The sequence below is a fragment of the Sus scrofa genome, chromosome 10 (genome assembly GCF_054392235.1).
Source record: "Sus scrofa isolate SSC_HxYL_T2T_F1_AM1 chromosome 10, Sscrofa_HxYL_maternal_Yorkshire_Landrace_v2.0, whole genome shotgun sequence".
NCBI lineage: Eukaryota > Metazoa > Chordata > Mammalia > Artiodactyla > Suidae > Sus > Sus scrofa.
The window spans coordinates 23,806,141-23,829,985 of NC_139392.1; the positions used below are offsets into that span (position 1 = coordinate 23,806,141).

Sequence of the window (23,845 nt, forward strand, 5' to 3'; positions counted from 1 at the left end):
GGTAGTTTTATTTCTTCCTTTCCAATTTGGATTCGTTTTATTTATTTATTTATTTTTCTTCTCTGATTGTGGTGGCTAAGACTTCAAAAACTATGTTGAAAAGCAATGGTGAGAGGAGACATCCATGTCTCGCTCCTGATCTTAGTGGGAATTCATTCAGCTTTTCACCATTAAGAATGGTTTTAGCTGTGGGATGGTAGTATTTGGCCTTCATTATGTTGAGGTAGGTTCGTTCCCTCTATGCCCACTTTATGGATGGTTTTTATCAGAAATGGGTGTTGTATTTTGTCGAAAGCTTTTTCTACATATATTGAGAGGATCATATGTTTTTTTTGTTTTTATCATTTTTTTTTTGTTTGTTTGTTTTTCTTTTCTTTTAGGGCTGCAGGTGTGGCATATGGAGGTTCCCAGACTAGGGGTCGAATCTGAGCTTCAACTGCCGACCTACACCACAGCTCATGGAAACACCATATCCTTAACCCACTGAGTAGGGTCAGGGATTGAACCTGTATCCTTGTAGATACTAGTTGGGTTTGTTTCCACTGAGCAACAATGGGAACTCCAAGAAGATCATATGGTTTTTATTCTTCAGTTTGTTAATGTGCTGTATCATGCTGATTGATTTGTGGATATTGAAAAATCCTTGAATCCCTGGACTAATTCCCACTTGATCATGGTGAGTGATCCTTTTCTTGTATTGCTGGATCTGTTTTGCTAGTATTTTGTTGAGGATTTTTGCATCTATGTTCATCAATGATACTGGCATGTAATTTTCTTTTTTGTAGTATCTTTGGTTTTGGTATCAGGGTGATGGCAGCCTCATAGAATGAGTTTGGGAGTGTTCTGTCCTCTGCAGTTTTTTGGAATAGTTTCAGAAAGATGGGTGTTAACTCTTCTCTAAATTTTTGATAGAATTTGCCTGTGAAGCCATCTGATCCTGGACTTTTGTTTGTTGGAAGTTTTTTAATCACAGTTTCAGTGTCAGTACTTGTGATTGGTCCATTCATCTTTTCTATTTCTACTTGCTTTAGTCTTGAAAGATTGTACTTTTCCAAGAATTTGTCCATTTCTTCTAGGTTTGACATTTTATTGGCATATAGTTGCATATAGTAGTTTCTTATGATCCTTTTTACTTCCAGGATATCCATTGTAACTTATTTTTCATTTCTAATTTTATTGATTTGAGTCCTCCCTTTTTTTTTATTGTTGAATCTGGCTAAAAGTTTATCAATTTTGTTGATCTTTTCAAAGAACCAGGTTTTAGTTTCATTGATCTTTTCCGTGGTTTTCTTCATTTCTATTTCATTTATTTCTGCTCTGATCATTATGGTTTCTTTCCTTCTGTTCTTTCTCTAGTCGCTTAAGGTGTAAAGTTGTTCATTTGAGGTTTCTCTTGTTTTGTGAGGTAGGCTTGCGTTGCTATTAACTTCCCTCTTAGAACTACTTTTGTTGCATCCCATAGGTTTGGATTGTTGTGTCTTTGTTGGCATTTGTCTCTAGGTATTTTTAAATTTCCTCCTTGATTTCTTTAGTGATCCATTGTTTGTTTAGTAGCATTTTGTTTAGGCTCCACATATTTGTGGGTTTATTTATTCATTTATTTATTGTGGTTTTTTCCTTGTTGACTTCTGTGGTCAGAAAAAATGGTTGATAAGATTTCCATTTTCTTAAATTTACTGAGGCTTGATTTGTGGCCCAGAATCTGATCTGTCCTAGAGAATGTTCTGTGTGCACTTGAGAAGAATCTGTAACTGCCGCTATTGGATGGAATGTTCTATAAATATCTAGTAAGTCCATGTGGTCTAATGCATCATTTAAGGTCTGTGTTTCCTTGTTGATTTCCTGTCTGGATGATCTGTCCGTTACTGGAAGTGGGGTGTTAAAGTACCCCGCTATTATTTGTTATTGTCAGTTTCTCCTTTTAAGGTTATTAGCAGTTGCTTTACATATTGAGGTGATCTTATGTTGGGTGCATGTATATTTACAATTGTTATATCTTCTTTTTGGATTGACCTTTTGATCATTATGTAATGTCCTTTGTCTAATATTCTTTATTTTAAGGTCTATTTAATATGAGAATTGCTACTCTATCTCATTAAGGTCTATCTTTATTTTAAGGTCTATCTAATATGAGAATTGCTACTCTAGCTTTCTTTTGATTTCTATTTGCATGGAATATTTTCTTCCATCCCCTCACTTTCAGTTTGTATGTGTCCCTAAAACAAAAGTGGATCTTGAAGACAGCATATATGTGGGTCTTATTTTTGTATCAGTTCAGCCAGTCTGTGTCTTTTGGTTGGGGCATTTAGTCTATTTACATTTAAGGTAATTATTAATATGTGTGTTCTTATTGCTATTACGTTAATTGTTTGGGATTTGTTTTTGTTGGCTGTTTTTCTTCCCTTCCTATTTTGCTCTCATTGTTTGATAACTATTTTCCATGTTGTTTTTGGAGTGCTTTTTATTATTTGTGTGTCTATTGTAGATTTTTGATTTGCAGTTACCATGAAGTTTTCATATAGGAGTCTATATGCATACAACATTGTTTTAAGCTGTTGGCCTCTTAATTGCAAATGCATCTCCTGTATCCTGCATTTGTACCCTCCTCTTCTCATGATTTCTGGTTTTGGTAGCATATTTGTTGATGATTTCCTTTCATTTCTGTACATATGCCTTTACTGGTGAGCCCTGTCATTTGTAGTATTTTTGTTTCTAGTTGTCTTTTCTTTCCCACCTAGAGAAGTTTTTTTAGTGTTTGTCGTAAAGCTGGTTTAGTGGTGCTGAATTCTCTTAGCTTTTGCTCATCTATAAAGCTTTTGATTTCTCCTTCAAATCTGAATAAGAGCCTTGCCGTGTCAGGTTTTTCATCACTTTAAGTAATGGCCTGCGGAGTTATTGCTGATAAGTCAGCTGATAACCTTATTAGGGTTCCATTGTGTGTTATTTGTTGCTTTTCCCCAGCTGCTTTCAGTATTTTCTCATTGTCTTTATTTTTGGTCAGTTTGATTAATATGTGTCTCAGGGTGTTCCCCCTTGGGTTTATTTTATATGGTCCTCATTGTGCTTCCTGGATTTGAGTGCGTGATTCCTTTCCTATGTTAGGGAAGTTTTTGGCCATTATTTCTTCAACTATTTTTCTCTGACCCTTTCTCTCTTTCTTCTCCTTCTGGAACCCCTATAGTACAGAGGTTGGTGTGTTTGAAGTTGTCCCAGAGTTCTCTTAGACTGTCTTCTTTTTTTTTCATTCTTTTTTCCTGTTTCTGTTCTATGTCAATGATTTCCACCAGTCTGTCTCCCACCTCACTTATTTGTTCTTCTGCCTCCTATATCTGCTTTGGGTTTCTTCTGGTGAATTTTTAAAGTATCAGTTATTGTATTTTGCATCTCTGCTTGCTTAATCTTTAAAACTTCTGTTTCTTTGTTCAGTATTTCCTGTAATTTATCAATCTTTGCCTCCAGTTTATTTCCAAGATCTTGAATCATCTTTACTATCATTATTCTAAAGACTTTTTCATGGAGGTTGGTAATCTCCAGATCACTCAGCTGTTTATCTTTTTTTTTTTCCTTATTCCTTTATCTGAGTCATAATTCTCTGCCTTTTCATTTTGGATAGATTTTTAGTGTGGTCTCCTTTTTGCAAACAATGAAGTTGTAAGCCTCTCTTGCTTCTGATATATGCCCCCCTTGTGTCTGAAGTTGGTACAGGAGATTGCTACAGGCTTCCTGATGGGAGTGACCTGCTGACTGGTAGGTGGAGCTGATTCTTATCCCTGTGGTCTGTGGGGCTTTGTTTCTAGGTGTGATTAGAGGTGGCTGTGTGTCTGGGTAGGGGCTCTTTAGATAGCCTGTATTTGCTGACAGGTGGGATTGTGTTCCCACTCAGTTGGTTATTTGGCCTGGGGCTTCTCAGCCCTGATGGGTAGGGCCAGATTTTTCCAAAATGACCACCTCTAGCAGAACACATGCTGATGATTATACCTTTGCCTCCAGTGTCCTTCTCCCACAACGAGCCACAGTCACCCCCTGTTTACCCAGGAGATCCTCCAAGAACCATAGGGAGGTCTGACCCAGATTCCTATGGAGTCTGCTTTGCCCTAGGACCCAGCGTACATGAAAGCCTCTGTGCATGTTTCAAGAATGGAGTCCCCATTTCCCCTGGTCCCATGGAGCTTCTGTATACAAGCCCCACTGGCCCTTAACACTAAATGCTCTGGGGGCTCTTCCTCCCACTGCCAGATCCCTATGTGTAGGAACCTGACGAACTTGGAACGCTCATTCCCATGGGTGAGTCTGTTTTGATATGGTTACTTTCCAGTCTGTGGGCCATCCGGCCTGGTGGTATGGGGTTGCTTATATCACATAATCACCCCTCCTACAGTCTTGATGTGGCCTCCTCTTTATTTTTTGGAGTAGGATATCTTTTTTTGGTAGTTTTCAGTCTATTTGGTTGAAGGTTGTTCAGTATTTGGTTGTAATTTTGTTTTCATGACAGAAGGTGAGCGCCAGTCCTTCTACTCTGCCATCTTAATCCCGTCTCCTGGTATTTCTTTAGAGATATATCGGTCAGAATATATTACCATTTTCTCCATTTTACTGGAAATATTCATTAATTTCCATATGACTTATTTCATAATCCTTTAGAAATGTTATAGAGAGTTCATTTATACTTTATAAATGAAAAAATTATTTTTCTCATTTAAATGTTTCTGTTGCTTTTTAAATTTCCCATAAACATCTGAATTAAACAGTTATTTCCTCTTTGATTTTGTAAAGGCTCTTACATATTCAGACCTTTATTTTTGCCATACTCTTTAACTTATTCTAGAAAACAATTTTTTGAAAAAATGATGGAGTACATGTTTTTACAAACATGTAAAGGAATACAAACTAAACAGTTTTCTCAAGATAGCATAAACCATGAAGTGGCTCCTTACTTATATTTTTATTAATGTAATATCTGCTGATTTTGGAATTATTTCTATAATTTAACAAATGGAAAGCTAATCCCCTTAATTCAAACACAAAAATATTTTTGAGCAAGTGATTGCCTAACAATATTATTAGAAGTTAAAATCTGACATAAAAGAATATATATAAAATTCTTCGGGTTACTATATGAACATGTGTTTTCCTTGAATGTGGTTAATAATGTAGTACTTAGTCATCTTTTTTTTTAATTATTTATTTTGTATTTATTTATTTATTTATTTTTGTCTTTTTGCCATTTCTAGGGCTGCTCCTGTGGCATATGGAGGTTCCCAAGCTAGAGGTCAAATCAGAGCTGAAGCCACCGGCCTACGCCAGAGCCACAGCAACGAGGGATCCGAGCCATGTCTGCAACCTATACCACAGCTCACAGCAACGCTGGACCCTTACCCCACTGAGCAAGGCAATTGAACCTGCAACCTCATGGTTCCTAGTTGGAGTCGTTAACCACTGCATCACGACGGAACTCCCACTTAGAGTCATCTTAAAGTGTTGGATAATTGTTCAGGATTTTTAAAGTAGTCTCTTTTCCCGAGGTTTGCAGGAAAAAGTAAGACTAATATTGAGGAGATCACTGAGATGATTTTTTTTGAATATGTGATGTCTGACTGTGTTTTAGAAAGCTTAGAGACTTTTTTATGATTCTCTGTGTAAATTCATAATCTGGTATAAAAAATTGTCCCAGGTTAAAATTCAAGTACATTTTCTTTGGAAGGAGTCACTGTCACTTTAATGACTGAGTCAGATTACAAATAACATGAAAGTGGTCACCCTAGTCAGAATACAAATCTGGAAATTAAGAACTAAGTACGTACCAGCTTTTAGAAAATGTTTTTTTCTCTGCCCTGGCATGGGAAAGAGCCTTGAAACCCCAGAGTTAGCTCATAGAGCAAATGGGACGTCTTCTGATCTGACAGTGTTCAGGAGACTGGATTCCAGCGGTCCACCGGTCCCTTAGGAACAATAACTCCTGCTTCCGAGGAGCTTCTCTATCAGCAGAATGGCTTCTAGATTGTCTGGCAGCTGCAAAAATACATCCAGAATAACCCAGAGAGTCAGCCTGTTGGGTTTAGCTGTTTAACAACTCAAGTTTGGAGACAAGTTAGCAAGGGTAAGAGTTTCTTCTCTTCCTCTAATTAATGACTTTTTAACCCGTTCTCCCATCTGTTGTTATTTTTATATTCAAATGTGTAGGTGACAGTTTTATCCTCCTTTGTCAGAAGAACAGGTAACTCCACCATCTAAATGTGATACTGTACTTCTATATATGTTAAAAGAAGGTTGAGAAGTGACCTTACTTAACAGAACTTAAATTGTCTGGTTACTATTCATGGATCTGTATGAATTTGGATTATTAATCACATTATTAGTTAAAGACATAAAATTTGGTCCAAGGCTGTTTGTAACATAAAAGTAGCAAGTTATTTGTTAGGATTTTTCTTTCCCAATTATTTTGCCAAAAGACTATTGGAAGTGATTTTCCCTCCACTAGGTTGATATTAATTTAATATTAATATCAATTTAAATGTATTTTCAGAATAATCAATAATTATACATATCAAAGAAAACTACATCAAATTAAGAATATAGGCATATATAAATCTCCCATAACATGTTTCAATCCACCTTTTTCCAAAAAGGATGTGAGATAACTCGTAAGTCATGCCTTTAATGGTAAAGTTATTAAAATAGAAACAGGAGTCAAATTCAGAACCAAGAAGTGAAGGGGAGGTAAATGTATCTTCCTTCCTGGTTAAGAATGCAGCAGTGACTGATCTGTGTTTCTGTCACGACTAAAGGAGGCAGAAAGAAAATCATTTCTGTAAGTAGGAAGTATTGTCACGACTAAGGGAAGCAGAAAGAAAATTGTTTCTGTAAGTAAGAAGTATACCTGCTCCTCAGAGAAGACAAAACTTTCTTCTACTCAAATATGATTGGAATACTTCCTGTAAGGGCCTGTGAGCATAACACCAGTGACTCCAGCTGCATGTTGTCCTCAGTATCCATCCTGGTGTAGAAGCAGGGAAAGCAATTTTCAGGGGAGGTACACTGAAAAGACAAGAGAGTAATTCTTAATGGTGCTGCCAGGAAGTAATTTGAGGGCTGTGCTATGAGGTCTGGACTCATAATGAACATGAATGCAGAAGATGAGGACTGACCAGGAGAGAAGGATTTGGGGACAGTCTCAGTCCAATCAGAGCACATCATCTGGGAGAAGTGTGCAGGAAACACCCACGCTTACATTTCTAATGTGACACTGGGTGTTGTAAGGAGTAGCTATGACCTTGGGAGGCAGAGACTAAGATGGAATGAAAGTGAGGACTGAAATACATTCAATGTGGCAGAGAAGGCCTTAGCTCATATGCTCTCACGAAAACACCAAAATCACAATGAACTGCTGAACAATAATCGACAAAATGACTGGAACCTACCAAAAAAGATATCCTATATATCCAGTACAAAGAAGATGTCACAATCAGATGTTAGAAGAAATACTTTCATGATACTGTCAAATCTGATACCCACCAGGTGGGCTACCTACAAGCTGGAAAATAATTATGTTGTAGAGGACTTTTAACAGGAGTTAGAGTTCTGAGCCTCACATGAGGCTCCCCAGCCAGAGTGTCTTACATCAGCAAGAGGAGACCCCAGGGCATTTGGCCTTAGTGGCCACTAGGGCTCAGTGTAGGAACTCCAAAGGACTGCAGGAAATGGACATTCCACTCTTGGAAGGACCTACACAATATTTCACATTCACTGGGACACAGCACAAAGCAGTGACTCCAAAGTCGCCTGTGCTGGACCTACCTTTGAGTTTTGCAGTCTCCTAGAGTTGCAGTTGGTCAGCTGTGGCTCAAGTGCAGGCAAGGAACACTGGTTATGGAGGCCCCAGGAAATACTGATCTGTGTGAGTTCTCCCAGAGCTCATCAGTTTGGGTACCAAGACCTAGTCCCACTCAACAACCTGCAGTCTCCAGTGCTGGATGCCTCAGGTCAGACGATCAGCAGGGTAGAAACACATTTCACCCATCAGCAGAGAGACTGCCTAAAATTTTACTGAGCTCACAGCCACCTTTAAACACAAACACCCGTTGACAGTGCCTTGCCAACCAGAAGGACAATACCTAGTTCTACCACCAATCCCTCCTACACAAGCCCTGGACCAGCCTCACCCACAAGGGGGAAGATACCAGAAGCAAAAGGAATTACGATCCTTGCAGCTTGCAGAACAGAGACTGCCAACACAGAAAATTAGACAAAATGAGATGGCAGAAAAATATGTTCCAGACGAAGGAACAAGGTAAGATACCACAAAAACAATTAAGTAAAATGGAGCTAGGCAATCTATCTGAAAAAGAATTCAGAGTAATGATAGTAAAGATGATACATCTCAGAAAAAGAATGGAGGCACAGACTAAGAAGATACAAGAGATGTTTAACAAAGAGCTAGAAAATATAAAGAACAAACAGATGAACAATAAAATAACTGAAATGAAAAATACACTAGAAGGAATAAATAGCATTGTAAATGAGGTAGAAGAATGAATAAATGAGCTGGAAGACAAAATAATGGAAATCATTGCTGTGGACAGGATAAAGAAAAAAGAATGAAAAGAAAGGAGGACAGTCTCAGAGACCTCTGGGACAACATTAATTTCACCAGCCTTTACATGCTAGGGATCCTAGAAGGAGGAGAGAGAAGGGACCTGAGAAAATATTTTGAAGAGATTAATAGCTGAAAACTTACCTAATATGGGGAAGGAAACAGTCACTCAAGTCCAGGAAGCACAGATTCTCATACAGGATAAACCCAAGGTAGACAATACTGAGACATATATTAAACAAATTGACAAAAATTAAGACAAAGAGAAAATATTAAAAGCAACAAGGGAAAAACAACAAACAATACACAAGGGAATCCCCATAAGGTAATTAGCTGATTTTTTTCAGCAGAAACTGCAGGCCAGAAGGGAGTGGCCTAATATATTGAAAGTAATGAAAGGGAAAAACCTACAATCAAGAATACTCTGCCCTAATGAATCAACTGACAAGGGATTAATCTCCAAAATTTATAAACACCTTCTGCAGCTCCATACCAAAAAAACAAGCAACCCCATCCAAAAATGGACAGAAGATCTAAACAGACCATTCTCCAAAGAAGACATACAGATGGCCAAAAAACACATGAAAAGATGTGCAACATCACTCATTATTAGAGAAATGCAAATCAAAACCATGATGAGGTACCACCTTATACCAGCCAGAATGGCCAGCATCAAAAAGTCTCCAAACAATAAATACTGGACAGGGTGTGGAGAAAAAGGAACCCTGTTACACTGTTGATGGGATTGTAAATTGGTGCAACCTCTGTGGAAAACAGTATGGAGATGCCTCAGAAAACTAAACATAGAACTACCATTTGATCCAACAATCCCACTCCTGGGCATCTCTCCAGTGAAGACCATGACTTGCAAAGACACATGTACTCCGATGTTCATTGCAGCCCTCTTTTCAATAGCCAAAACATGGAAACAGCCTCCATGTCCATTGACATAGGAGTGGATCCAGAAGATGTGGTACATATACACAATGGAATATTACTCAGCCATTAAAAGGAACGAAGTACCAGCATTTTAGCAACATGGATGGACCTAGAAATTATCATGCTAAGTGAAGTCAGCCATACAAAGAGACACCAACATCAAATGCGTTCACTGACATGGAATCTGAAGAAAGGACAGACTAAACTTCTTTGCAGAAAAGATACTGACTCACAGACATTGACAAACATATGGTCTCTGGAAGAGAGTTTGAGGAGTGGGGGGATGTGCTTGGGTTGTGGGATGGAAATCATATAATATTGGATTGTGATGATCATTGTACAACAACGAATGTAATAAATTCATTGAGCAATAATAAAAAAAAGAATACTCTGCCCAGAACTGTTCTGGTCAGATTTGAAGAAATCAAATGCAAAAATCAAAAGCTTCACAGAAAAGCAAAAGAATTCAGCATCACCAAACCAGCTTTATAACAAATGCTTAAGGAACTTCTCTAGGCAGAACCAGAAAGGCAACAACTAGAAACTAGAAAATTGAGAATGGGGATGCTCACTGGTAAAGGCAAACTGTATAGTACAAGTATGAAATTATCCACACACAAATATATCAAAACCAGCAATTGTGAGAAGAGTACAAATGCAGGATATTAAGAAGTGCATTTGAAATTAAGAGACCAACAACTGAAAACTGTGTGTGTGTGTATGTGTGTGTAGACTGCTATATCACAATTTCATGGACAAAGCATAACACAATAGATACACATAAAAGAAAATGCAACCCAAACACTATATAGTCATCACATGACAAGAGAAGAGAACAAAAAATATGGGAGGAAAAAAGCAAATCAAAACAATAAAATGGCTATAAGAACATACATTTCAATAATTACCTTAAATATAAATTGATTAAATGCTCCATCCAAAAGGCATAGATTGGCTGAATGGATAGAAAACAATACCCATGTATACGCTGTCTACAAGGGACTACTTCAAATCTAAGGATGCAGATGGAATGTGAGAGGATGAAAAAATTATTCCATGCAAAAAGAAATCAAAAGTTGGAGTTGGGTGTTCCCTTCGTGGCTCAGCAGTTAATGATCCCAACTAGGATCCATGAGGAAGAGGGTTTGATCCCTGGCCTTTCTAATTGGGTAAAGATCTGGCAATGCATGAGCTATGGTGTAGGTCACAGATGCGGCTCAGATCCCACATTGCTGTGACTATGGTGTAGGCTGGCAGCTGTAGCTCAGATTCGACCCTTAGTCTGGGAGCTCCTATATGCTGTGTACAGCCCTAAAGAGAAAAAAAATAAAAATGGTGTAGTAATACTCATCTGATCTATACACATCAGATAAAGTAGAGTTTAAAATAAATACTGATACACAGAGACAAAGAAGGACACTACATAATGATCAAGGGATCAATCCAAGATTGTGAATTTTAAATACATATGCACCCAGCATAGGAGCGTCTCAACATATAAGGCAAATCAGAAGAGTCGCAAAAGGAGAAATGGACAGTAACATAGTAATAGTGAGGGATTTTAACACCTACTTACAATGGACAAATCATCCAAACAAAATCAATGAGGAAACGCAGCCCTTAAAGGACACATTAGACCAAATGGACCTAAATGACATTTATAGGACACGCTACTTGAAAGCAGCAGAGTACACTTTATTCTCAGGTACACATGGAATATTCTCCAGGATAGATCACATCTTTGGCCACAAATCAAGCCTTGTTAAAGTTAAGAAAATTGAAATCATCTCAAGCATCTTTTCCCACAACAACACTATGAGATTCGAAATAAATAATTAAAAAAACTGTAAAAAAAAAAACAAAAAAACAGCTATCTGGAGGCTAAACAGTATGTTACTAAACAACCAATGGAGCACCAAAGAGGAAATCAAAAAATACCTAGAGACAAATGAGAAGAAAAACATGACAATCCAAAACTTAGGGGACACAAAAAAAGCAGTTTAAGAGGAAAGCTTATTGCAATACAATCTTACCTCAGGAAACAATAAAAATCTCAAATAAACAACCTAACCTTACACCTAGTGCAACTAGGGAAAGAAGAACAAAACTCAAAGTAGTAGAAGGGAAGAAATCTAAGCAGAAATAAATGAAATAGAGACAAAAGATTGATGAAACTTAAAGCTGATTCTTCAAAAAGATTAACAAAATTAATAAACCTTTAGCCAGATTCATCAAGAAATAAAGAAGTCTCAAGTTAATAAAATTAGACATAAAAGAAAATTTGTAACTGACACCACAGTACTACAAAGGATCGTAAGAGACTACTACAAGCAAGTATATGCCAATAAAATGGACAACCTAGAAGAAGTGGACAGGTTCTTAGAAATGTACATTCTTCCAAGACTGAACCAGGAAGAGGTAGAAAATAGGAACAGATCTATCACAAGTACTGAAATTGAAACTGCAATTAAAAAACTTCCAACAAATAAAAGTCCAGGACTAGATGGCTTCACAGGAGAACTCTGTTAAACATTTAGAGAAGAGTTAACACCTATCCTTCTGAAACTCTTCCAAAAAAAATTGTAGAGGAAGGAACACCCCCAAACTCATTCAGTGTGACCACTCTCATCCTAATACCAAAACCAAAGATACCACACAAAAAGAAAATTATAGGCCACTATCACAGGGGCAGAAATCCTCAACAAAATACTAGCAAACCAAATCCAACAATACATGGAAAGGATCGTATACAATGATCAAGTGAGACCTATCCCAGGGATGCAAGGATTCTATAACACCCGCAAATGAATCAGTGTGGTACACACCACATCAACAAACTGAAGAATAAGACTGGAACAAGACGGCAGAGTATAAGGACTTAAACTCACCCTCTTTCACAAAAACACCAAAATTACAACTAACTGCTAAACAACCATCAAAAAAACAAATAGATTGGAAACTACCAAAAAGATATTCTCTACTCAGTGTCAAAGAAGAAGCCACGTTGAGATGGTAGGAGGGGCACTTTTGCGATATAAGGAATCCCATATCCACCTGGTCGGTGACCTATAGACCAGAAAATAACTGTATCACAGAGGCTCTCCCATGGAAGTGAGAGTTCTGAACCCCATGTCAGGTTCCCCAGCCTTGGGGTATGGCATTGGGAGGAGGAGCCCCCAGAACATTTGGTGCTAAAGGCCAGCAGGTCTTGTGTGCAGGAGCTCCACAGGACTGGGGGAAATAGCAAGTCTACTCTTGAAGGGCACACAGAGGATTCTATGTGCACTGGATCACAGGGCAAAGCAAAGACTCCGTAAGAACTGGGTCAGGGCTACCTGTGGCTCTTGGAGGGTCTTCTTGGGAAGCAGGGGGTGGCTGTGGCTCATTGTGGGGGCAGGACATTGGAGACAGAGGTGTGAGCTTCCCTGGAGGCTGCCATTTTGGAAAAATCTGGCCCCACTATCAGAGCTGAGAAGCTCCAGGCCAAACAACAAACTGGGTGGAAACACAACCCCTCAGCAAACATGCTGTGTAAAGTTCTCCTAGGCACACTGCTGCCCCTAATCACACCCAGAGACAAAGCCTCACCCACCAGAGGGACACAATTCACTTCCACCTACCAGTGGGCAGGCATCAGTCCCTCCCATCAGGAAGCCTGTAATAAGCCCCTGTACCAATTTTAGCCACAAGGGGGGCAGACACCAGCAGCAAGAGAGGCTACAATCCTGTATCTTACAAAAAGGAGCCAGACGAAGAGCTGTACAGAGTGAAAAGGCAGAGGAATATAAGCCAAATGAGGCAACTAGACAAAAGCCCAGAAAAACAAATAAGTGAGCTTGATATGAGCAGACTCCATGAAAAAGACCTTAGAATAATGATAGTAAAGATGGTCTGGGGAAAAAAAAACTGGAGGCAAGGGTTGATAAATTAGAGGAACAATTGTACAAAGAAATAGATTTAAAGATTGAACAAGCAGAGATCCAAAATTCAGTAACTGAAATAGAAAACATTCAGTAGAAAGAACAAATAGCAGATTGCAGAAGAATGAGTAAGTGAGGTGGAAGACTGATGAAAATCACTGATACGGAAAAAAATGCTGAAAAGAAATAAGAGTCTAAGGGAACAAACTGAAGAATAAAAACCATATATTGATAATCTCAATAAGTGCAGAAAAAGCTTTTGACAAAATTCAACACTCATTGATGATAAAAACTCTCTGGAAAGTGGACATAGAAGGAATATACATCAACATAATAAAAGCTGTATAGGACAAAACCCCAGCTAATATCATTCTCCACAGTGAAAAGCTAAAAGCATTTCCTCTAAGATCATGAACAGGACAAGGATGTCCACTCTCACCACTTTTATTCAACATTTTGGAAGGCCTATCCATGCCAATCAGAGAAGTTAAAGAAACAAAAGGAATCCAAATTGGAAAAGATACCAGAAAACTGTCACTGTTTGAAGATGACATGATACTATACATAGAAAATCCTAAAGATGCTACCAGAAAACTACTAGAGATCATCTGGAATTTGGCAAGGTTGCAGGATACAAAATCAATATGCAGAAATCTCTGGCATTCCTATATGCTCACACCAAAAGATAAGAGAAATTAAGGAAACAGTCTTATTTACCAGCACATCAAAAAGAATAAAATACCTAGGAGTAAAGCTACCTAAGGGATGCAAAAGCCCTGTACTCTGAATACTGTAAGATACTGATGAAAGAAATCAAAAGATGACACTAAAAGATGGAAAGATATACTGTGTTCTTGGCTTGGAAAAATCAGTTTTGTCAAAATGACTGTACTATCCAAGCAGTCTACAAATTCATTGTAATCCCTATCAAATTACCAATGGCATTTTTCACAGATCTAAAACAAAAAATTGTGAAATGTTTATGGAAACGCAGAAGACTTCCAATAGCCAAAGCAATCCTGAGAAAGAACAACAGCAGAAGGAATCAAGCTCCCAGATTCAGACTATGCTATAAAACTATAGTAATCAAAACAGCATGGTACTGGCACAAAAACAGAAATATGGATCAATGGAATAAGATAGAAAGCCCAGAAGTAGATGCATGCACTTATGGTCCAGAAATCTATGACAAAGGAGGCAAGAAAATACAATGGCGAAAAGACAGTCTCTTCAGGAAGTGATGGTGGGAAAACTGGACAGTTACATATAAAAGAATGCAATTAGAACATTCTCTAACACCATACACACACACACACCAAAAAAAAAAAACACCTCAAAATGGATTAAAGACCTAAATGTGAGACCAGATACTATAAAACTAGAGGAAAACATAGGCAGAACACTGTGACATAAATCACAGCAGTTGTTTTTTTTTTTTTTTTTTTTTTTTTTTTGATCCATCTCCTCAACTAAAGGGCAAAAAAACCCAAAAATAAACAAATGGGACCTAATTAAACTTAAAAGCTTTTGTGCAGAAAAGGAAGCCATAAACAAAAGGCAAAGAGAACCCACAGATTGGGAGCAACTATGTGCAAACAAAGCAACTGATAAGGGATTAATCTCCAAAATATACAAACATCTTATACAGCTCTATTATCCAAAAAAAAAAAAAAAAAAAAAAGCCCAAAAATATGGCTGATGATATAAATAGACGTTTCTTCAAAGAAGACATACAGATGGCCAAGAGGTACATGAAAAGATGCTCAACATCACGGATTATTAGAGAAATGCACGTCAAAACTACATTGAGGTATCATCTCACACCAGTCAGAGTGTGAAAGAGTCTACAAACAATAAATGCTGGAAAGGAGAGTGGAGAAAAGGGAACCTTCCTACACTGTTGGTGGGAATGTAAATTGGTATAACCACTATGGAGAAAAAACTGAAAATAGAGCTGCCATATGATCCAGCAGTCCTACCCCTCCCTGGGTGTATATCCAGAGACAAACCATATTCAAAAGATATATGCATCCCTGTGTTCACTGCAGCAGTATTTACAATAGCCGAGACATGGAAGCAACCTAAATGTCCGTCAACAAAGGAATGAATAAGAATGTGGTACATATATACAGTGGAATATTCGCCATAAAAAGAACAAAATAATGCCGTTTATAACTAGAGGTTATCATACAAAGTGAAGTAAATCAGAACAAGACAGATATTATATCACCTATGTGTAGTCTAATTTTTTTAAAAAAAGATACAAACGAACCAATTTACAGAATAGAAGGAGACACAGGATTTTGAAAACAAACGTATGGTTACCAAAGCAGAGACCCGGTAGGGAGTGATAAATTAGGAGTCTGGGATTAACACATACACACTACTATACATGAAATGGATAACCAACTAGGACCTGCTGCATAGCCCAGGAAACTCTGCTCAATATTCTGTAATTACGTATATGGGAAAAGAATCTGAAAAAGAATGGGTATACGTATAACTCAATCACTTTGCTCTACACCCGAAACCAACACAACATTGTAAATCCATTATACTCCAGTAAAATTTTTTTAAATTAAAAATAAAAAAAAAAACAAGGAAAAATGAGGATCGATGCCAGGTGATCAAGAAGCTTTGCATCCACTAGAGGATCCAAATGGATGTCACAGTGGCCCGAGGTGCTGGTGGCAGTCATTGGAATGGGGGGGAGTCCTGTCTGCTGAGTGTCTTTGACAGTGAGAGGGAACAGCTCTTGAGCTGCGTAGGTGATGGGAGGAGGAAAGTGGTGATCCCTTCCTGGGCAGCTGCTCTGCAGTCTCTTTACCTCCGACTCTCAAGAGATGGCCATCACTTTGCCATGTACAGTAGAGCGTGTTATGATCCCTTGTCTCACATTGGTTCTGTATCCACCTGTCCCCCACAGTAAATGAAGCTGTGGAAGGGCAGATACCACGTCTGTTTCATGCATTGCTTTATCCTTGCCTCCTAGTAAAGTGGCTGACACAGGAATACTCAATAAGAGTTCAGTGAATGAATGAGTGAATCATGGAGCAGGAAGAGCCAGCAAAGAGCCAAGCGTTGGGCTCCAGGCAGGACAGTGTCTTCTCTCACGTCCTGAGCTGCCTTTGGACACAGGTTTGCCTGAATCGTCCCCTGTCCCCAGCCCAGTGTGGTGTGTCTTGCAGAGTGGATCCTCTGGAAATAGTGGCGTAGCCAGGGAGCGAGAAGCTGCCAAAGCATTTTTTAATTATTTAAGGCTTAATTTTTATAAATTTGTTTATGATAGAGCAAAGAGTTTAGGAACAGATTTATCAACAGATGACTTGATTCATAAACACAATGAGTTGCAAATGTTACGTATCATTTGGTTTGTTTTTTCTTTTCTTTTTACAGCTGCAGCCACAGCATATGGAGATTCCCAGGCTGGGGGTCCAATTAGAGCTGTGGCTGCCAGCCTATACCAAAATCACAGCAACGCTGGATCCAAGCCATGTCTGTGAACTACACCACAGCTCATGGCAATGCCATATCCTTGACCCACTGAGCGAGGCAAGGGATCAAACCTGTGTCCTCATGAATGCCAGTCAGATTCATTTCTGCTGAGCCATGACAGGAACTCCTATTATCTGATTTTATACTATGATACTTGTTAATAATTCCTCTGGCAAAGGAAAATCTTTTATGACAAAACCATGTATCTGATGCACATTGAACCACGTAAATGTGAAGGAAAAAGCAAACCTTGCAGTCCTGTGGCACCCCCTGCGGTGGGGTTCCTGTTCACCTGTCATCCTTCTGAAGCCCCCGCTCCACCCCCTCTCTGTTTACCTTGCCCTTGACCTCTTCTTTCGATGACTTGTCTGCCTCTGTCTTCCCCTCGGGGGAGCTGGAGGTCCCTGACTTCTTCAGCTGCATCTGCATCAGTCTCTAACTGCAGAGGCTTTCTCCTCGCGGTGGGAGCAGTTGAGGACCAGGCATTTGCTACGGTGGGTTAGAATGTTCGTCCTATCCCGATGTATTAGGCAGCTTGTATTTTGGTTGACTATCATAAGTTTTCATGTCAGTTATCTTTTGTTGGCATCTTTTCTCCTCCGGTTATCATTTTTATCTCTAAACAAATTCTAGGTGACCTGTTAGAACACATTATCTTTTTAAATATAAGTATCATAAATGCCTTTCCTACTGCTTTCTATGTAAAGATGTTTAATTTTTTTTTTATTATTTCCCCCGACACGATTTTTTTTTTCCCACTGTATAGCATGGGGACCCCGTTACACATACATGTAAACATAATTTTTTCTCCCATTGTTGTGCTCTGTTGTAAGTATCTAGACATACCTCTCAGTGCTACACAGGATTTCATTGTTAATCCATTCCAAAAGCAATAGTTTGCCAACCAAATCCAACAACATATCAACAAGATCGTACACCATGACCAGGTGGGATTCATCCCAGGTTCACAAGGATGGTTCAACATACGCAAATCAATGTCATACACCACATTAACAAAAGAAAGGTCAAAAACCACGTGACCCTCTCAATAGATGCAGAAAAAGCATTTGACAAAGTCCAACATCCGTTTATGATAAAAACTCTCACCAAAGTGGTTATAGAGGGAACATTCCTTAACATAATTAAAGCCATTTATGATAAACCCACAGCAAATATAATACTCAATGGAGAAACACTGAAAGCCTTCCCACTAAAACCTGGAACAAGACAGGGATGCCCACTCTCACCACTGCTATTCAACATAGATGTATTTAATTTGAATGGGGAACATGCCAGCCTCTTTCTGATTGCAGTTTCTCTTAGATCATCATACTAAGTGCCTTGTGTACTGCTACACCCCTTCAGGATTTTGAATGCTATCCTCTGCTCCATTGAAAGAAATAGAAAATGAAATCCTGAGACTCTCTCAGTGGATCTAACATGACTGTCAACGTTGTTGAACTTTCAGATGGGAAGCTAAATCATTAGACTTCATTCTGGTAGAATCATGTAATCTAAGAGATTAGAACTAGAAGAATCCTCATAGGTCATCTCTTCCTTGAGTAGATGAAAACATAAACCTCCAAAGACAAAGTCTCACCTTAGGAAACAGGGCTGCAGGCGCATCGAATGAGCCTGGCTCCATGGCCCCGTCGTCTCTCGGCCCCTCCGTCCATGTACCTTCTTTGCAGGTGACTTTGCTCACTGGTCATGGCCACCTCACCGCACTGTTAACAGATTCAGCCCACAGACTTAACACCAGCTTCTCTTTTCTCCAGATGAAAAATTTTTCGTGGTAGAAGTTGATGAAGGAATTATAGTAGTCTCATAATTGAACTAAGTGCTAATATACTGGTCAGAAAGTTTGTGCAAATTTTCAGAGTATCTGAATTATTTCTGAAAACATACTTAAAGGCTAAACAATCTGGTTCTTCCTCTTGATTATGGCTTATCTTCCATGAAAGACCAGATTTTGAAGACATGAGGTTTCATAAACATACGGCAATTAGAACTAAGAATGAAACTCCGTATTCTTAAACCTCATCCTTCTCTTCTGTAAAATGGTGACATGAATACTGCTTGATACAGTTGAAGATTAGAATACTATTCATTACTTAATTTGCTTATTATTGGTCTTAGTTTGGAGGAGTGCTTTTTAATACAGAATAAACACTTTATATTATGTATATACAAATTGGCTCATGATAAATGCATGTGATAGCCATTTGTCCTAGTTTCCTTATATAAATTTAGATATATAGTAAACTAATTATGAAAATTTAAACTTAACAAGGGTGTTGTAAGTTCTAGGTCAAATTAATGTGTGGGGAGTTCCCGTCATGGCTCAGTTGGAAACAAATCTGACTAGCATCCATGAGGACGCAGGTTCGATCCCTGGCCCCGCTCAGTGGGTTAAGGATCCGGCGTGGCCGTGATGTGTGATGTAGGTCGCAAACACAACTGGGATCCCACATTGCTGTGGCTGTGGTGTAGGCCGGCAGCTGTGGCTCTGATTCAACTCCTAGCCTGGGAATCTCCATATGCTGCAGATGTGGCCCTTAAAAAAAAAAAAAAAAAAAAAGACAAATTAATGTGTAGAGAGCTACAGTTCATTTGGAGACTTTTAGTTTAAAACATGCTGTCTTTTGGGACTGCTGTCTCCTGATGAAACGCCTGTGGAGAATTACAAGGTCACTGAAAAGCCTTCGATTGTGGTGAATGCTCCATCCACATTCACCCTGACCCGTGACGATGCTTCTTAGAACATCAACTAATTGTAGAGTCATCGACCGAGGTCACAAGTACGTATTTCTAGACAAATCTGTAGCAGAAAGTGTACTTTCCCGTGAGTCTATCGCCCTCCCAAGTGTGCTCCTGGTTCCCAACTGACCCCTGTCCTGAGGCCCCCTGCACTCGCTTTCTCTGCAGCTACGGCAATTGGTGAACATGTGCATCAACCCAGATCCGGAGAAGCGACCGGACATCACCTACGTGTACGACGTGGCCAAGAGGATGCACACCTGCACCGCCAGCAGCTGAGCACCGTGGCGCGAGGAGCAGACCCAACACATGTTCAAGTATTGTGCAGATCATACCTCCCTGTTTTCGGGTGTTGAGATGAATATTTCAGAGCTAATGTGCTTTGAATCCTTAACCAGTTTTCGTCTAAGTTTCATTTTGTACCAGTTTAGGTCACCTTCTCGCAACCCCAGGCAACTCCGGAATAATCAGATTGCGTGTTAGCAGAGCAAATAGGACACCGTGGTTTTTAACAGCTAAAGATTTTTAAAATTATTTAGAGTTTTGTGCTAATAAGTTGTGTTCAGATAGACTCTCAGTGCCAAACATCAGGGGCTCAGCTTGGCCCCATTAGGACAGACTGGCAGCCTGAGGAAAAGCTGAACACGTGACTTGTGTACTCTATAGTCATTTGTGGACATTTGAGATGAACACAGTTGTGAACTTGTGATTATTTTATTTTTAAAAGTTTGAGGTATGTGTTTTAGGTCTTAGCATTGCAGCTTTCATATAGAAATGTTTAAGGTAAATGTAGACAAATTATTTGAGAAACGTTTAAAATTCTTAGCTTAGACATTCAAAATGCAACTATTAAATGTGAAACGATTGGGGGTCAAAATGTGAGTCAGACACTGAAGAGTTCTCTTGCTTTGTTTTGTTTTACTTATCTTTGATAGTCTCCTTGCATTAAAATGGTATAAATGAATCCAGTTAAAAAGTGGTTAAGGATTTGTTTGACTGGTGTGATAGTAATTTTGAAAGTTGCACACATTACCCAAGGCTTCTTCTAGTGTTTTGACTATTGTTTGTACATTTGAAAAATATTATTTGAATAATCTTGCAGTACTATATTTCAATTCCTTTATAAATTTAAATGCTCTACTCATGATTGTACACTATAGTGTAAGCATGTTTTTATTCATAGATTTTATTGAAGTTCTGATTGATTCCCTTCAGAAATTTTTTTATATTCTTCAGATTATTTTCCTATTTATACTATGTGCATTTTATCCATGAATGTTTCAGATTTTCTGACAACATAATAGCCATAAAAAATAACTGCTATACCAACACTTTTCCTGGATTGAAAACTTTTTTTTTTTTTTTTTAACTTTTTAACCTTTGGGCCACCCCGTCTGCATGCCCTTTGTCTTGTTAGAGAGGAAGAAGGGGTGTGTGTCATGCCGTACCTGTGAGTGGTGGTACCGTTTCAGTTCATTGGACAAGGTTGTCATCTCAGAAGATGTTTCAAGGAATGAACCCTGGCCATGACCACAGCCAGAACTTTCATGAGAGTAACATTGCTGTTGAGAAGCTCTTAGGCAAAGTGCTGTATTTACACATGAAAATAACACTCGTGCGGTGTAAGGAAGTGGGCCGAGTTTCGCCAATGCTGCTCTGGAGATGTTCTCCCTCAACACCTTTCTTGCTCCCGGTGACCAGTTCCTCACAGAATCGTGAAGCCACAAGGCTGCGTGGCAGTCGCTGGTTAAGGACATCGTGCCACCCTGTCCCCTGGGACCGAAAATCCTGCCCCTGGGAAACCTACCTTTAGCCCGTATCACTGCTGGGTTTGTTTTTCCGTCTAAGTATTTTTCTCAAAATCATTTGCATGCTTACTTTCATTTGTAAACTTTACACATGTTCAGAGGGCAAAAGTATAAGCTCTTTCTTTTCCCCCCAAGTTTGATCAGCTATGGTACCTTAATCCGTTAGGAGGGGAAGGCAGTTTTATCTTAGGATAGGCAAAGGGGGCTAACGGCGCTTCATGTGAGAGCCAGATGCACCGTGTGCCCCGGGTCCTGGTTATGTGTAACGTTAACTGGGCGCCCGCACGCTTGCATCCAGAGTGACGAGTGGAATTGTGTTGATCGTTTTTGTCCTGTTCATTTTTATGTAAAATAATTGACATGAAATGTTCTCTAGTTGGAACAGATATGCTCCTTTTTCTTGCCGTCGGTAAAAATACATGGATTTAAAAGTCATTCATTTAACCCTACCCAGGACTCTTAAGCATAGATGTTTAACTTTGAAGTGAATCTCTCTGCTAGAAGGAAATAGCTGGGAAGACTTTAGTGATCGGGAAAACCCATTAGTATTGTGTGCATGTGGAAACTTTTTGTTTTGATATTGTATCTTTTTTATCTAAATGTTCCTATTTTTGTTGAAGAAACCACTGTGCAAAAATCAAATTTTAATTGTGAACGGGATCATTTCAAAGAATTATGAAGATGATTAGAAGTTTTCATTTTTATCATCACCTATAAACTGTTCTATTTATATTTCCGTTGGTAAGTACATTTTGTACTGATTGGGTAAAACATTTGAATTGATATGAGAAGCAGTAAAATGGAAGGTACATCTGATTCTAAATAGATTTTGGTACCAGTTCCCTAGGGCACAAGGTGAGGTGACTTTGTTTTGTGGGCTGAAGCTGAGGAAGGGTGGATGGAGGGTCATCCCTGTATAAAGAGAGTGGTGCTTGCCAGGGTGCAGTGGTTGTGAGTTCAGCGAGACACGACAGCCACTTCACAAATGCTTACTGTTCCACGTAGTCTCTATTACAAAACACCATTCTTGTATCAATATCCTTCGGGTGTTGCTGTTACCATTTACATGATATTTATTTTAACCAAAACGTTATTCATATTAAATGTTTTTTCTTGAAAATGAATGTATTATGTTTATAACCCACAAATGCATAATTATCCTATGCCTCATATTTCAATAGTACTGTAATATGGACTTCTTTTTGTGAAATACTTTTATTTTGTTATGCTTCAACTACACATACTAAGAAGACTCTGTTGTTAGCTTTGAAAATTGTATAATATCCTAATATAAATAAAAACATAAAATTAAAAAATAAGTACAATAAAAAACTATGTATCTGTGATTTTTTTCCCCCTAAAGTCTACCATTGTTTTTCTTACTCAACACTTAACGTACAGAAACAGTTCTTACACATTTCCATAATTTCACCATTGGGAGAAGCCTAAGAATTAAATGAGGGTGATAATGGAGGTCTGACAGACCCTACACTGTGGGTTTTTAAATATGCATTAAACTAAGGTACATTTTCACAAATCTGTTCTCTTTTGCGCATCCTTTTCTGTCCTTGAATAGGAAAAGTTTCTGGAAATTATTAAAAAGTGTCTACAATTTGGAGTTCCCGTCGTGGCTCAGTGGTTAATGAATCCAACTAGGAACCATGAGGTTGCAGGTTCAACCCCTGGCCTCGCTCAGCAGGTTAGGGCTCCGGCGTTGCCCTGAGCTGTGGTGTAGGTCGCAGACGCAGCTCGCAGCTGTGGCTCTGGTGGAGGCTGGCGACTACAGCTCTGATTGGACCCCTAGCCTGGGAACCTCCATATGCCACAGGTGTGGCCCTAGAAAAAGACCAAAGAAAAGGGGGGACGTCTAAAATTCAAGCAACAGAGTCAGTTCCTATCACTATAATATACTGTTACCAATATTGCAGATAGCTTGAATGTTCTTTTCACATAAAAGTGGAGACTGCCTCTGTTCCTGGAAACTTTGAGTCTGAAAGATCTTAATGGAAAAAACCCACCAGGCTGGTGGTAAAGTGATGGGTGTACCTTACACATCAGGATCACGTTCCAAATAGGTTGTGGTGAAACAGAGTTCATTTTATACCCTGTGATGTGTGTTAAAAAACTTGCAGTCTGATTGCATATGTGTGCACATGTGTGATTGTAAGTAATAGGGAATTTTAGGTCTAAGAGAGCTTGTTAATTTTGAAAATAAGTGTTAATTAGATAAGTCAGTACCTGGCATATATGTTTAAATATTAAATGTCTTATTAGTTGGTGTCACTACAATTACCACCAAGCTGATGCTGTAACTGTTGAAAATCAAAACGATG

The 23,845-nt window shown here is 38.8% G+C and overlaps 1 protein-coding gene across 3 annotated transcripts in view; it reads left to right on the forward strand.

Annotated features, from left to right (window-relative positions):
• NEK7 (NIMA related kinase 7) overlaps positions 1 to 22,844 on the forward strand; it is a 158,010-nt gene extending 135,166 nt beyond the window's left edge. For all 3 annotated transcript variants that reach the window (XM_005667989.4, XM_021064489.2, XM_084979391.1), the window contains one exon: positions 19,873 to 22,844. In XM_005667989.4, coding sequence (XP_005668046.1) covers positions 19,873 to 19,983 — 111 coding nt within the window. In that variant the 3' untranslated portion in view covers positions 19,984 to 22,844. The remainder of the gene's footprint in view (positions 1 to 19,872) is intronic.
• The last annotated feature ends 1,001 nt before the right edge of the window (positions 22,845 to 23,845 follow it).